Source organism: Dermacentor variabilis, unplaced genomic scaffold (genome assembly GCF_050947875.1).
Source record: "Dermacentor variabilis isolate Ectoservices unplaced genomic scaffold, ASM5094787v1 scaffold_15, whole genome shotgun sequence".
Lineage (NCBI taxonomy): Eukaryota > Metazoa > Arthropoda > Arachnida > Ixodida > Ixodidae > Dermacentor > Dermacentor variabilis.
The window spans coordinates 499,217-511,614 of NW_027460313.1; the positions used below are offsets into that span (position 1 = coordinate 499,217).

The window sequence follows — 12,398 nt, forward strand, 5'->3', positions numbered from 1 at the left end:
GTTGGCGACGCTTAATGTTAAGGGCATAGAGAGACGACCGGAAACAGTGAATTCGTGTTTGATTTATCCTCCATGCGTAACGGACAAATGGTGTGTGCAACGGCCAACCAAGATAGCAACACTGCAAACGAAGAGAGCAGCGCAGCTATAAATACATTCCCTTCTTATCAATAAAGCATTCTTCTTGTAGCCACGACGGTGAGCATTACGATCGATACATGGTGTCAGAAGTGGGATCGCTCACGGGACCATGACCGACCTGCGCCCGCCTGAGCCACTGCAAGTGGGCGACAACGGAGCGGCGTCCTGGCAGACATTCAAGCAACGCATCGAGCTGTACCTGATAGCAACTGAGCCCACGAAGCCACGCAGTAAGGAGCAGAAAGCTGCAATTTTTTTGCATGTTGCTGGCCAAGAAGCAATTGACGTGTTTAATACTCTGAACCTATCACCGGAGGAAGCTAAAGACTACGACGTTTTGGTTAAAGCATTTGAAAACTACTGCTTGCTTGAGTGTAATGAAACTTATGAGCGATATGTGTTTCGCTCGCGTCGTCAAGCACACGGAGAGCATTCGAACAGTTCTTTCGGGATCTGCAACTAAAAGCAAGAACGTGCAACTTCGGGGATTTACGAAATTCCATGCTGCGGGATCAAATCGTCTATGGCATTTGCGAGAAAAATCCTGCGAGAAAAACTTCTTTGAAAGAAAGACATGACCCTAGCCACAGCAGTGGAATGCTGCAAAGCTGAGGAACTTGCCGAATTGAAAAATAGGGCATGGACGGAGGAAAACAAGATTGAACCTGTTTAACGAACGCAAGCTAAACACGGACGCCAAAAATGCCGGTATTGCAAGTTCTCGCATGCGCCAAGGAAGTGTGCGGCGTACGGCAAAACATGCAACAAGTGCACGAAGCCTAAGCACTTTGCCGCCTGCTGTACGAGCAAGCGAGCAGCCGTTGATGACGTGGTCGAAGGAGCGGCGAGTGACAATGACTTCAACGTTCTGGAGATCAGGACGACGGAAAGTAAGCGTGGCCCCGAAAGTTGCGGCTGGATTGTAACAACGAGCATTGAGGGAACTGATGTGCAGCTGAAGGTCGACACGGGAGCACGGGCTAACTTGTTGCCGCGTTCGCTGTTCAAAAGGCTCGGAACTAGACAGCAGCCGTACCCCCCGAGGAGCATCCTGCGCCATTACGGGGGCGATGAAATACCGCACAGTGGCAAAGTTCGCCTCGCCGTGCAGTTAGACAAACGGCGTGTACTGCTTGAGTTCTTCATAGTGAAGAAGAAGCAAGCCATCCTGGGCCTCGGGGCAAGTGAGCAACTTGGTCTGGTCAACAGAGTGAACTCGGTGGACAGCAGCGAGACATGCGGAAGCTTAAAGCAGGCATTCCCAAGGCTATTCACGGGCATTGGCAGGACGCGGCGCGAGTACGAAATGGTGCTCCGGAAGGACGCTGTCCCTGTGATACAGCCAACCCGGCGTGTGCCTCACGCTCTCAAGAAGCCGCTTAAGAAAGAACTTGACCGGATGAATGCTGCGAACATCATCGAGAAAGTGGATGAACCGTCAGACTGGGTAAGTCCCTTGGTTATCGTGAGGAAGAAAAATGGAGACTTACGAGTATGCATGCACCCGCGGGCAATTAATAGGGCGGTGAAGAGAGAGCACTTTCAGTTGCCATGCCGGGAAGAAATCGAAGGTGATCTAGCGCATGCAAAGTATTTCAGCAGACTCGATGCAAACAGTGGGTTTCATCAAATTCCTCTCGACAAAAAAATAACATCAGAAATCTGCACATTCAGTTCGCCGTTTGGTCGGTATCGGTATCTCAGACTGCCATTCGGTATTGCATCTGCGCCCGAAGTTTTCCAGCGTACAATGAGCCAGATATTTGACGACCTCCCGGGAACATGTGCGTACATTGACGATGTGCTAGTGTGGGGTTCTACGCGAAAGGAGCACGATGAACGCCTGTACAAAGCGCTGGAAAGGGCACAGGCAGAGGGCATAACTTTGAATGCAGAAAAGTGCATTTTTGGACGTACTGAAATCAGGGGCCGAATCTTATAACGGTTCGGTTGGGGAACCGTTCCTTTGGCCTCACCTGATTGGCCAAAATTTTTATTATGTCACAGGTCGTCAGAGGCAGCGGGGCGGTATCGCAATTTTCGAATACGTCACGCATCTGTCAATCATCTTCAAAGCGAACCGGTCGTAGGAACCGGAGAAGGGGTAGTCCGCTTTGGGTTCCATTGCTGTGGCTTGGCTGTTGGCTTGGGATCCTGGCCGCGTGCGCCAGTTGCTTCGGAGGCTATTACTTGCCTTCGTCGTCTGCTTGGCGTTGCTCTTTCGGTGTCGACCACGGCTGGAAATGCGATACGCTTTCGAAGAAGTGACGGATAATTAGTTGCACCGCCCTTGCTGGCTTTCTAAGTAGACCTTTTGCAAGCTACGCTATCAAATGGAGGAGACTCGGGTGCAAGCGTAAGAGTGGCCATTCCACGCAGAGGAAGGGATATTGCGTGTTGCGGTTCATCGCCACCGGCCTGCAGCTCCCAGAGCTCAGTCGGACGCGAAGCATTAATCGGAATTGCCTAGATCTCTGCTGCCGGCATTGTCCACAAAGTTGCTCTCGCAATTACTGTGTTGGCCGGTTGAAGGACTGGGTCAGCTTTGCCGTGACTTCAGCTTCAAAGTCAATGCCAAGGAGATAAAAAAAGAGATCGAATTCCCAGTGCTATCGCCAGTGTGAATAGCTCGCAGATCGCCGTTCAGCAGTCAGAAGGGTTCAACCTAGGCTGGTTCAGCGCTTCCTTCGTTCGGCTGATAAAACTATACAGTCAGGACGGGAAGGTATTGTGGAGCTCTCTTATTTGGCTGCCCTTTTTTCTCTAGTTCGGGAGTGCCATACTTTGTTTCTCAATTTCACGGCACAGCGCGCACCGTCAGCACCACACTCTTCGATATGACTTCGCGCAGGCAATGCAGGGCCCGTATACCGTAATGTTCGATTTAAGTTCCACTGCTTCTATCACGCGACGCGCCGTGGGGCAGATCGCACGGATAGCGGCAGCGCGGCGGCGAGCGAGTCATGTCCGAGCCGATGACGAAGGGCGAAAAAAGAAGGAAAATTGATATAGTCGGCTAGTAAAGGTGTCCCTAAGAACCAGTTCACGGTTTTGTCGTGCTAGCTACTTGAGAAGTGCTGGTAGTGCGTAGTGCATGCATCGTGCGAGCTCCTGGTAGCAGACGACATAACCCTGCGCTTTGCCAACTCCGTGGCAAACTCATTTAAGCTTACGATACCGCCTGTGGGCTGAGAATGAAAAAGAATTACACTGATAAATTACTTCTGCATTGCGTACACGCCCGACACCACAAGTTTATACTTCAAAACTTGGCGTATAATATTTAATTAATATTTTACATTCATTTAGCAAGCAGAAACATTCTGCAATTCCTCGATTAGCTCGTCATATAATGACGTACACTTCAGAGGTGGCACCCTCTCATCTATTGGTCGCGTACTCCCCTTCTTCCACCGCCGGCTTGGGAGTGGCACATCTAATGACGTAAGCGGCGAAGCGGACGGTTCGTATTCCAAACCGTTATAAGATTCGGCCCCAGCTTCTTGGGTGATAAGATTAGTTCCAAATGTATTGAGCCAAATCCCGACCTGATAAAGTGCCTTTTAAACCACCCTCCGCCAACGAACAAGACGTTGAACGCTTGCTTGGCACCGTGAAGTATTTCGGGAAAGACTTTCCACTGTTGTCAGCCCACACTGAGGCCCTGCGCGGCCTGATTAGAAACGACACACTTTTCGAGTGGACGCATGTTCACGAGCGTGAGTGGGTGCTGCTCAAAAAGATGCTGACGGAAGCGCCCGTCTTGGCTATCTTTAAACCCGAGCTTTCCACGAAACTGTCGACGGACGCGTCAGCATTTGCACTCGGAGCAAAGCTTTTCCAACAACATGGAAAAAACTGGCGCCCGGTAGGCTACGCATCGCGAGCGCCCACAGAAACTGAGCGAAGGTACGACGAAATAGACAGAGGCCCTCGGCGTAACATTCGGCTGTGAAAAGTTTAGTGATTACGTTATTGGAAGACATGTTGTTATCGAAACCGACCACCAACCCATTATTGGCTATTTCAAAAAAAGAAATAGGCGACATTCCACCCCATCTGCAACGACTATTTCTTCAACTGCTGAAGTACGAGTGTGAGTTGCAGTATGTTCCAGGCAGCAAATTGGTTGTTGCCGACGCCCTGTCACGAATCCCATCACAGAAACAACCAGAAAAGGGCTCAACAGACGTTGAAGTTCATGCCGTGGGCGTCCTGACTGCCGTTGTTGGACCAGCCACCCTATCTCGTCTGGAGGCAGCAACGGCCAGTGATGCAACGGCGCAAGACGTCATCTCCAGCCTGCAGTCGTCAATACTTGTAGAAGGTGAGCTAAAGTCCTTCGCACAAGAACTTTCTGTAGTCAACGGAGTACTCGTCAAGGGAACTAAAGTAGTCGTACCTGCAAGCATGCGAACAGAGATGCTGCGACGAGTGCACCAAGGGCATCTCGGCTTAGGAAAATGCAAATCGACGGCTCGCAAGTTGATGTATTGGCCAGGAATGTCAACAGATATTGCCCATTTCATCGACAGGTGTGACGTTTGCAAGAACTTTGCTTATCGACAGCCTGACGAGCCCTTGTGCCAACGCACCGTTCCAGATATGCCATGGGTGAGGGTTGGTACAGATCTTTTTCAACACGCCGGAAAGCATTTTTTAGTTGTCTATGACGCCTACCGTAATTTTCCAGAAGTCGAGCACCTCAAGGATACCTCTGCAACGACTGTCATCCATAAACTACGTCAGATCTTTGCAAGGCATGGATTACCACTAGAAGTTTGCAGTGATGGCGGCCGGCAGTTTACGTCAAAAGAGTTTAAAGATTTTGCGGCTCGTTATGACTTTGTGCATACGATTTCCAGTCCCCGTTTTCCCAGGTCCAATGGACTCGCCGAGAAGGGCGTACAAGTGGTCAAACGGCTTCTTGGCCAGACTGAGAGCAAGAAAGAGGACTTCTATTTGGGACTTCTCAATTACAGTGTGTGTCTTCTCGAGGATGGCCGATCACCATCAGAACTGCTAATGGGACGAAGTCTCAGAACGCTACTTCCAGATTTTTCAGCGTCATCATCAGGTCCCGTCCAATAACATGTTCAAGCAAGGACCGCAGGAAGACCACTAACGACGTCTCCCACTACAGAAGGGAGACGTCGTCCGCATCCTCGGAAATAGTAGATGGGAAATCAAGGCGCAAGTCCAAGATCTCGTGGCCCCAAGGTCGTACACCGTTATGACGGAGGATGGCCGGGTTTTCCGTCGAAATAGACAGCACCTTCGCAAAACACAGAAGCGTTCCATCGAGCCATCCATTACCAGGCGGACGACTGCGACGACACCCCCGATTCATCTTCGAGGGCAGCCTCGCAGCAGCAGCCAGAACCTGAGCAGGCCGCACCGGATCGACCACCAGCGGGCACACCCAGCCCACTCAACCTCCCAGATTCACTAAGGCGATCTACCAGACCGCGAAGACCACCAGATCGCCTGGCCTACACGCACGGATTCCAGCAGGCTGAAACAGTCTAGGAGTGTTGACTGCTAATCTTCGATGTTGAGTGCTTTCCGTGTTTTCATTCTTCAAAGAAAGGAGGATGCAACGGCCAACCAAGATAGCAACACTGCAAACGAAGAGAGCAGCGCAGCTATAAATTGGTTCCCTTCTTATCAATAAAGCATTCTTGTAGCCAAGACCGTGTGTATTACGCTCGATGCAGTGTGACAGAAGGTCCCCGGGCTGATTACGCGGACGACAAGTTGTACAAGCAGGCAATTCAAGAGATTTACCAACGCTTCCCTGAACTCCTATTATTGCGATATCAATTCAATGGACACTCCGGGCGCATTTTCGCCGTCGCCGTGGTGTCCCCTATCAAGTCCAAGGGCGATAACACGGTCGACGCGCCGTATTCTGTATGTGCAAGTGAAAGCACGCGAGGAGAGCCTCCGATAGCAGCTCGATCTCACGCGCGCGAGGGAGGAAGGCGGAGAGTAAACCTGCCGTCTTCCGTCGCGCGAAAGGTCGTGGGGCGATGAGAGATTTTGTCGCCACTGTTTGCATTGAAGCGGTACACAGCACGAAGCTCACTTTCGCTAGCTGCTAACGCGCTTGTTCACACCAGCGTTTTGACAGCGAGTGTCCGCGATTATCGGGTGTGATGCGTTCATGTTTTTCTGTGCGCGCTTGCACCATGCTTGTTAATTCAGTTACCACTCGAACATTTCCAAGTTTATACGGCCGATAAAGCTATCATCCGAAATTCTTATACCGGTGTACTAATTTGCTATCGCAATCGACGCTTCACCTGTCGGGCGAAACTGCAACGTTTATCGAAGTCGAGAAATGCCTCTGAAGTTAAATTAGGCTATTTCTAAAATACTTTACCGCAACAAACACTTCAATACATTCAGCAGACATGGAGTTATTGGCAATAAAACAACCGGTTTGTCGTGCTTCCACTCCTCATTCAATGACTTGCACTCCGTAGGCAACGGCGGAGCGGGGCGTGCCCACAACGCTCCGCCTACTGAACATCACTGTGACGGACCGTTCAAATTTGATTTCGAACGCTCACGTTGATGCCCCTATTTCCGATTGCAGCGTCTACGCGTGGTTGTGCTGACACGCTCCGCAGTGCGCTCAGCTAGTGGACTCATCGCGGCACAAAGCGGTGGCGCTCAAATGCTCCAGTGTGGCTGTGCTACGTGATGCGGACCAGCTTTGTTCTGCCCCAGCTTGAATGACGCATAGTAGCCACATCCGACCTGCGTATCTTGAAGCACTTTCAATAGCTGAATACGAACCAATCGGAGTCTGCCAAGACGTATAAGCAGGAGTGGCCAGGAGTGAGCGCGCGCTGGCAAGCGTGCGTGTGGTCTGATCTGAAGTTTCGCGTGGTTCGATGCAAGTTGAGTGTTTTAAACTGGTCGAAATTAGCGAGACTCGACAGCTACGACACCGGTAAGTAGTGTGGCCAGAGTTTAATTCCTACGCGGGCTGCCACAGCCGAGTATGAGCAGAAGACATTCGGCTTCTTCCGGAAGTGCGCTATAATGATTGAGATTCCGAAGCAGTTTCGCTTACTTGAGCCTGTCTATTAAACTGCGTCAATAAATGTACACAGTAAGAGTAGGAAGAAGCGCACTGATCCAAACACCTTTCTTGACTGATGTCAGCTATTGGCCAATAGCAGCCGCGTATAAGAATCCGCTATATTGCGAAATAAGTCGTCCAGAAATGAGTGAGGAGCACGCTTATACTAAAAAAAAGCGTTTGAGAAAAATGTGACTACACACTCCGCTTGCGAGCTCTACGCATCGCGCACAACTGCAAAACGTCGTTCCTCGGCATCTGCGTTCGGACATATGTGCAGCGTTTCACGATGACCCGCATTGCGCACATGCAGGAGTACTAAAAACATACGCGTGCCTGCGAATTCGTTATTACTGGGGCGGGATGTACCGATTCGTCCACCAATATGTCCGCTCCTGCCTCGCTTGCCAACGCCGCAATAATACCCCTCATGCCTTCGCTGCTCCACTGCAACCATTGCCTTGTCCAGTACGGGCCTTTGACCGGGTCGGAGTGGATCTTTATGGGCCCCTTCCGAGTACTTCAGATGGCAACCGCTGGGTGATAGTGGCGATAGACCATCTCACACGCTACGCCGAAACTTCGCCTCTGCCCAACGCATCTGCGCGGGATGTTGCCTGATTCCTTCTGCGTAACATCATACTTCGCCATGGAGCCCCCAGAGAGTTGCTGAGCGACAGAGGCCGCGTCTTTCTGTCTGATGTTATAGAAGCCCTGCTCAAGAAATGCAACGTAATTCACCGTACCCCTACTGCATACCACTCGCAAACTAATGGCATGACTGAGCGCTTTAACCGCACTCTTGGCGATATGTTAGCCATGTACGTCGCATCTGACCAAACCAATTGGGACTGAATTCTACCCTTCGTGACGTGCGCTTATAATACCGCCACACAGACCACTACAGGATTTTCCCCTGTCTTTCTTTACGGACGCGAGCCTTCCTGCACAATGGACACCATCCTTCCGTATCACCCTGACACAACGGAGGCTACTACCCTGTCGGAGGCTGCTGCACACGCGGAATAGTGCCGAAAGCTCGACCGCACATTTACTTTGGAAGATCAGCAGCGACAGAAACACCTTCGGGATATTCCCTCTTCTCCGGCACACTATGCCCCTGACTCACTAGTATAGCTTTGGGTTCCCGCTACCAGCCCTGGACTTTCATCCAAGCTTGTGTCCAAGTACCAGGGTCCCTACCGTGTCGTCAGTCAAACGTTTCCTGTGAACTATTTGGTAGAACCCCTTGAGCCCCCTTCCGATAAGCGCCGCCGAGGGCGCGAAATCGTGCACGTTCAGAGACTCAAGCTGTACTTTGATCCACCTGTGCTATCTTGCCCGTAGGTCGCCGAGACGGCTCCTCTTCTCTGGGAGGCAATCGTACTGGAGAAGAACGAGCAGCAGGCACTGCTTCGAGAAAGGACGACGACAACTAGTGGTTGGAAGCCTTGTGCCTGTGTTGCCGAAGCTCTGTGTTCTCTCGCTGCGGTGCATCTGAGCGTTTTATCAATAGAACTATAACGCCTCTTGACAGCATATCCAATGATAAGTTTTCTTGGAACATAACGCCTAATGTTTCAAAGCACAGAACAATATCGATAGGCGTTAAATTTAGCAATATAGGCTTATTAATTATTACGTTGTTATTTTTTCTCCGGAAAACTATTGCTTTTGTTTTGTTTGTGTTTATTTTAAGGCTATTTTTGCGTGTCCATTCATGAAATCTTTGAAGGATTAGGTTTGCTTCCTCAACTAATTCACCCGCCGACTTTCTTATGATGACTATGCTAGTAACATCGGCGTAAATTGTATCGTTTGCCTTGATACTGACACTAATGACATCATTAATATATAAATTAAAAAGGAAAGGGCCCAAAATACTGCCTAGTGGCACGCCACAAGAAACAGGCAGTGAACTAGAGAGTTCCTCATTACTACCAACGCTTTGCTTGCGGTGTTGTAGATAACATGTGACGAGGGATGCAGCCTTCCCCCGGTAGCCATAACGTAGGAGTTTCCTAATGAGAAGTTAACTATTTACACAATGAAATGCTTTCGTAAAATCTACAAACAGCCCCGGAACGAGCTGTCCCTCATCACTTGCCCCTGAAATTAACTCTTTCTGAGCAAGCAAGACACACTCCGTGCTGAGGCCTTTGCGAAAGCCAAATTGGCATTCATTTAGAAGTTTGTGTTTTTGCTCAAAAGCCATAAACCGATTTACAATTATTTTTTCAAGTACCTTCGAGAACATAGGGAGGATTGATATTGGACGATAGTTGCTCATGTCATTTTTGTCACCTTTTTTATATAGGACACTAATGCGAGCTTTTTGCATTTTACTCGGAAAAATAGCCTGACTGACACAAAGGTTGAAAATATATGCAATGCATGGAGGCAGCATTTCAACATATTTTAGAGGTTTTACCTGTAACCCATCAATATCTTAAGAACTGCGGGCGTTTATATTTGTATGTGGCTTACTTCGTTTTCATCAACAGGTTTAAGGAAAATAGTGTTGCTGTTAACAGGAATTTGACTAAGATAATTGGTAGCATATGCATATTACCTGCACTTGCAAAATATGTATTTAATGTATCTGCAAGCCGGTTCCCAGACAATTCTCTGCCATTAATATCTAATTTAAGAACTTTACTGACAGGCGGATGATGCCTTAATACAGAGTTGAGCCTTTTCCACATAACCTCAGAGCATCCAGCAGAAGTTGCAAAGAAATTTGCAAAATATTCTCGCCTAGCTTTTCTATATATTTATCTAGGCCATTCAGGGTGTCCACCAAGTTGACACTGCTAAATTCCCTGAGTTTTCCAGGTTTTCCTTGAGTGCCTTCGCAAAATTCCCTGAGTAACCGAGAAACTTGTTTTATGTAAAGATGGGCTGACATCATGTCACCCAATGCTGTCACTTTCTAGCAAGCATGTTAAAAAATGACTTAATTCAGTTTGAATTGTAAGGAGCAGCGTTTATTTTGCTCCAAAATAAAACAGAAGGCAGGTTAGTAAAATGCATGGCGAATAAAATATCTTCGAAAAAATGGTAACACCCATTGCAAATTGAGTCGTGCATTCTCAAATACGAACAAAAAGGAGATGCATACAGAAGTAAATATTTTCAAATATGAGCTATTTCTATAAACTTATAGCTAGCTCATTGGTATGAGCCCCGAACTTTGTAGCAAGTGAGATTCTCTCTCAGCAGCTGGAGAGTCAACCTCAACTGTCCTGACATGCTCTCAGCCTGCGCACAACGGCTCAATGTTGCGTTTCATTGCTTTTAAGTGTTTATTTCGTTTGGTTGATGGTCAGCTGCATCTCGGCGTCAACCACCACTTTGTTCTTTGAGCTCAAGCTCCTTGAAAGAAGCAATGACACGCTTCCTTTCCCGTTCATTACTCAGTGCGTAGGTCTTTTGTCTTCTCGTCCTCCTTCTGCCGCGCGTTTGCCCCACGGACCATTTGAAGCATCTTCTTGGTCAGTTTTACAGTCAACGTAAGATTTTGCAAACTCCCTAGGGGCCGCGAAAACGTCCGAAAAATCGGGCAGTTCGAAAAAAAGAATGCATGTCTTTTATTGCCTCTATGGGGTTCAAATCGCCACAGGCACATCCGAAAAAACTCTGAAGGCCTGCCAGTACACTTATTAGGCATATCGGTGCTCCTACTGTGACAGGAGATGACGGGTGCATGCGTGTATTATTAAGGAATACATGATCTCTTCAAGAGAACAGACTGTTGGGCTAGTTGGCACTACATAACTAGCGCTACGTCTTCGTTTCCTTCTCTCGTCCTCGTGTTTTTTTTTTTTTACCTTTGTCTCAACATAATGTGTCCCGTAACAATTGCCCCTTTTCACACTTGTTATGCTTCACCGCAATACACATGCATATGCTTCACCGCATGGCGCGATTGTACTAAGGCAAAACTAACTTTCGGAAACTGGCTTTATGCAACGCATTGTGCTTTCCGAGCATCGAAGCCATGGAATCGCGATGACCACAAAGGCGGAGTCGGTGCCATTGCTGACAGCGGCAATTCTTTCAATGAAAAACACGGCACCGAACGGCAAGAAGCTTAATAGCGAACGTCGAAGCAGCTAGGCCTAGCATTGCGGCGTTGGTGGCTGCGGCTGCCATCGGATCTGCGTGCGAGAGCGCCGGTTCGAGGCGGCGAGGCAATCGAAATGGCAGCTGTGGTGGCTTTGATTAATGCCGTTTCGGACCTTCGGTCACGGCAAAAAGTCCGCAAAATCGGACGGTGCAGGGTTCTTGCGTCAAATATTTCAGATACGTTTTCAGAGACGCTCTATGGGGTGCGTGGTGGTGCCGCGAAGCCGTCCGACTTATCGGGCATCTGGCAAGTCGGCCGTTGACTACACCGGCAACTCCCCCAGCCGACGACACGGCGTCAAAAACAATTCGTTGCGATTCCTCTCTCTTGCTCGAGCCAGCATTACAGCGACTTTCGTTCCCTTTCAATAAAATTACAGCTAATGTTCCCTGATAGAAGCACTAATTCCCTGAGTTTTCCCTTAGTATTTTCAGACTACTCAAAATCCCTGAGAATTCCCGATTTTCCCCGTTGGTAGACACCCTGCGATTACGGCACACTTTAAATTGTCGGAATAATTCGATGTCTTTATTAAGATAAACTTGCTATAGAGAGCATTTTCATGCGCGATTCGTCTGAGAAGCTCAGAGTTAATCCAACGTTTCCGATTTTTTTTGCATGGCTTAACAAGCACTGAGGGAAAGCTAGATTCATATATCGATTTGACAATGTGAAGAAATTTCTCACAGGCCCCATTTGCTTCGTTTAATTTATATACATCTTCCCAACAGGCATTTTCTATTTGTTCCCGAAATATAGACAAATTGCATGGTGTTATTTTTGCATCTGGTGCATTGGCTGCGTTACCTTTTCCCGTACATGCCCTTTGGAGCAAATAAATATAGGGAAGTGGTCGCTGAGGTAATAGGCAAATATACCCGTCTCAACTTTTTTAGGGGTGATATTTGTGAAAAAAATATCAATTAAGGATGATGAATCTTCAGTCACTCTAGTGGGTAAGTTAATTACATTCACTAAACCATTCATTTTCAGTAAAATATATAATTTTAAAGTTTGGGAATCGTTTTTCATGAC

The 12,398-nt window shown here is 48.4% G+C and overlaps 2 protein-coding genes across 3 annotated transcripts in view; one reads left to right on the top strand and one right to left on the bottom strand.

The window, feature by feature from the left end:
- LOC142568011 (DNA (cytosine-5)-methyltransferase 3C-like) overlaps positions 1-12,398 on the bottom strand; it is a 394,257-nt gene that overhangs the window by 64,305 nt on the left and 317,554 nt on the right. The gene's annotated exons all lie outside the window — the stretch shown is intronic.
- On the top strand, positions 1,448-5,232 carry LOC142568000 (uncharacterized). Its single transcript, XM_075678090.1, has 3 exons — positions 1,448-1,588; positions 4,249-4,455; positions 4,987-5,232. The coding sequence occupies exons 1-3, from the start codon at positions 1,448-1,450 to the stop codon at positions 5,230-5,232; spliced, it is 594 nt and encodes a 197-aa protein (XP_075534205.1).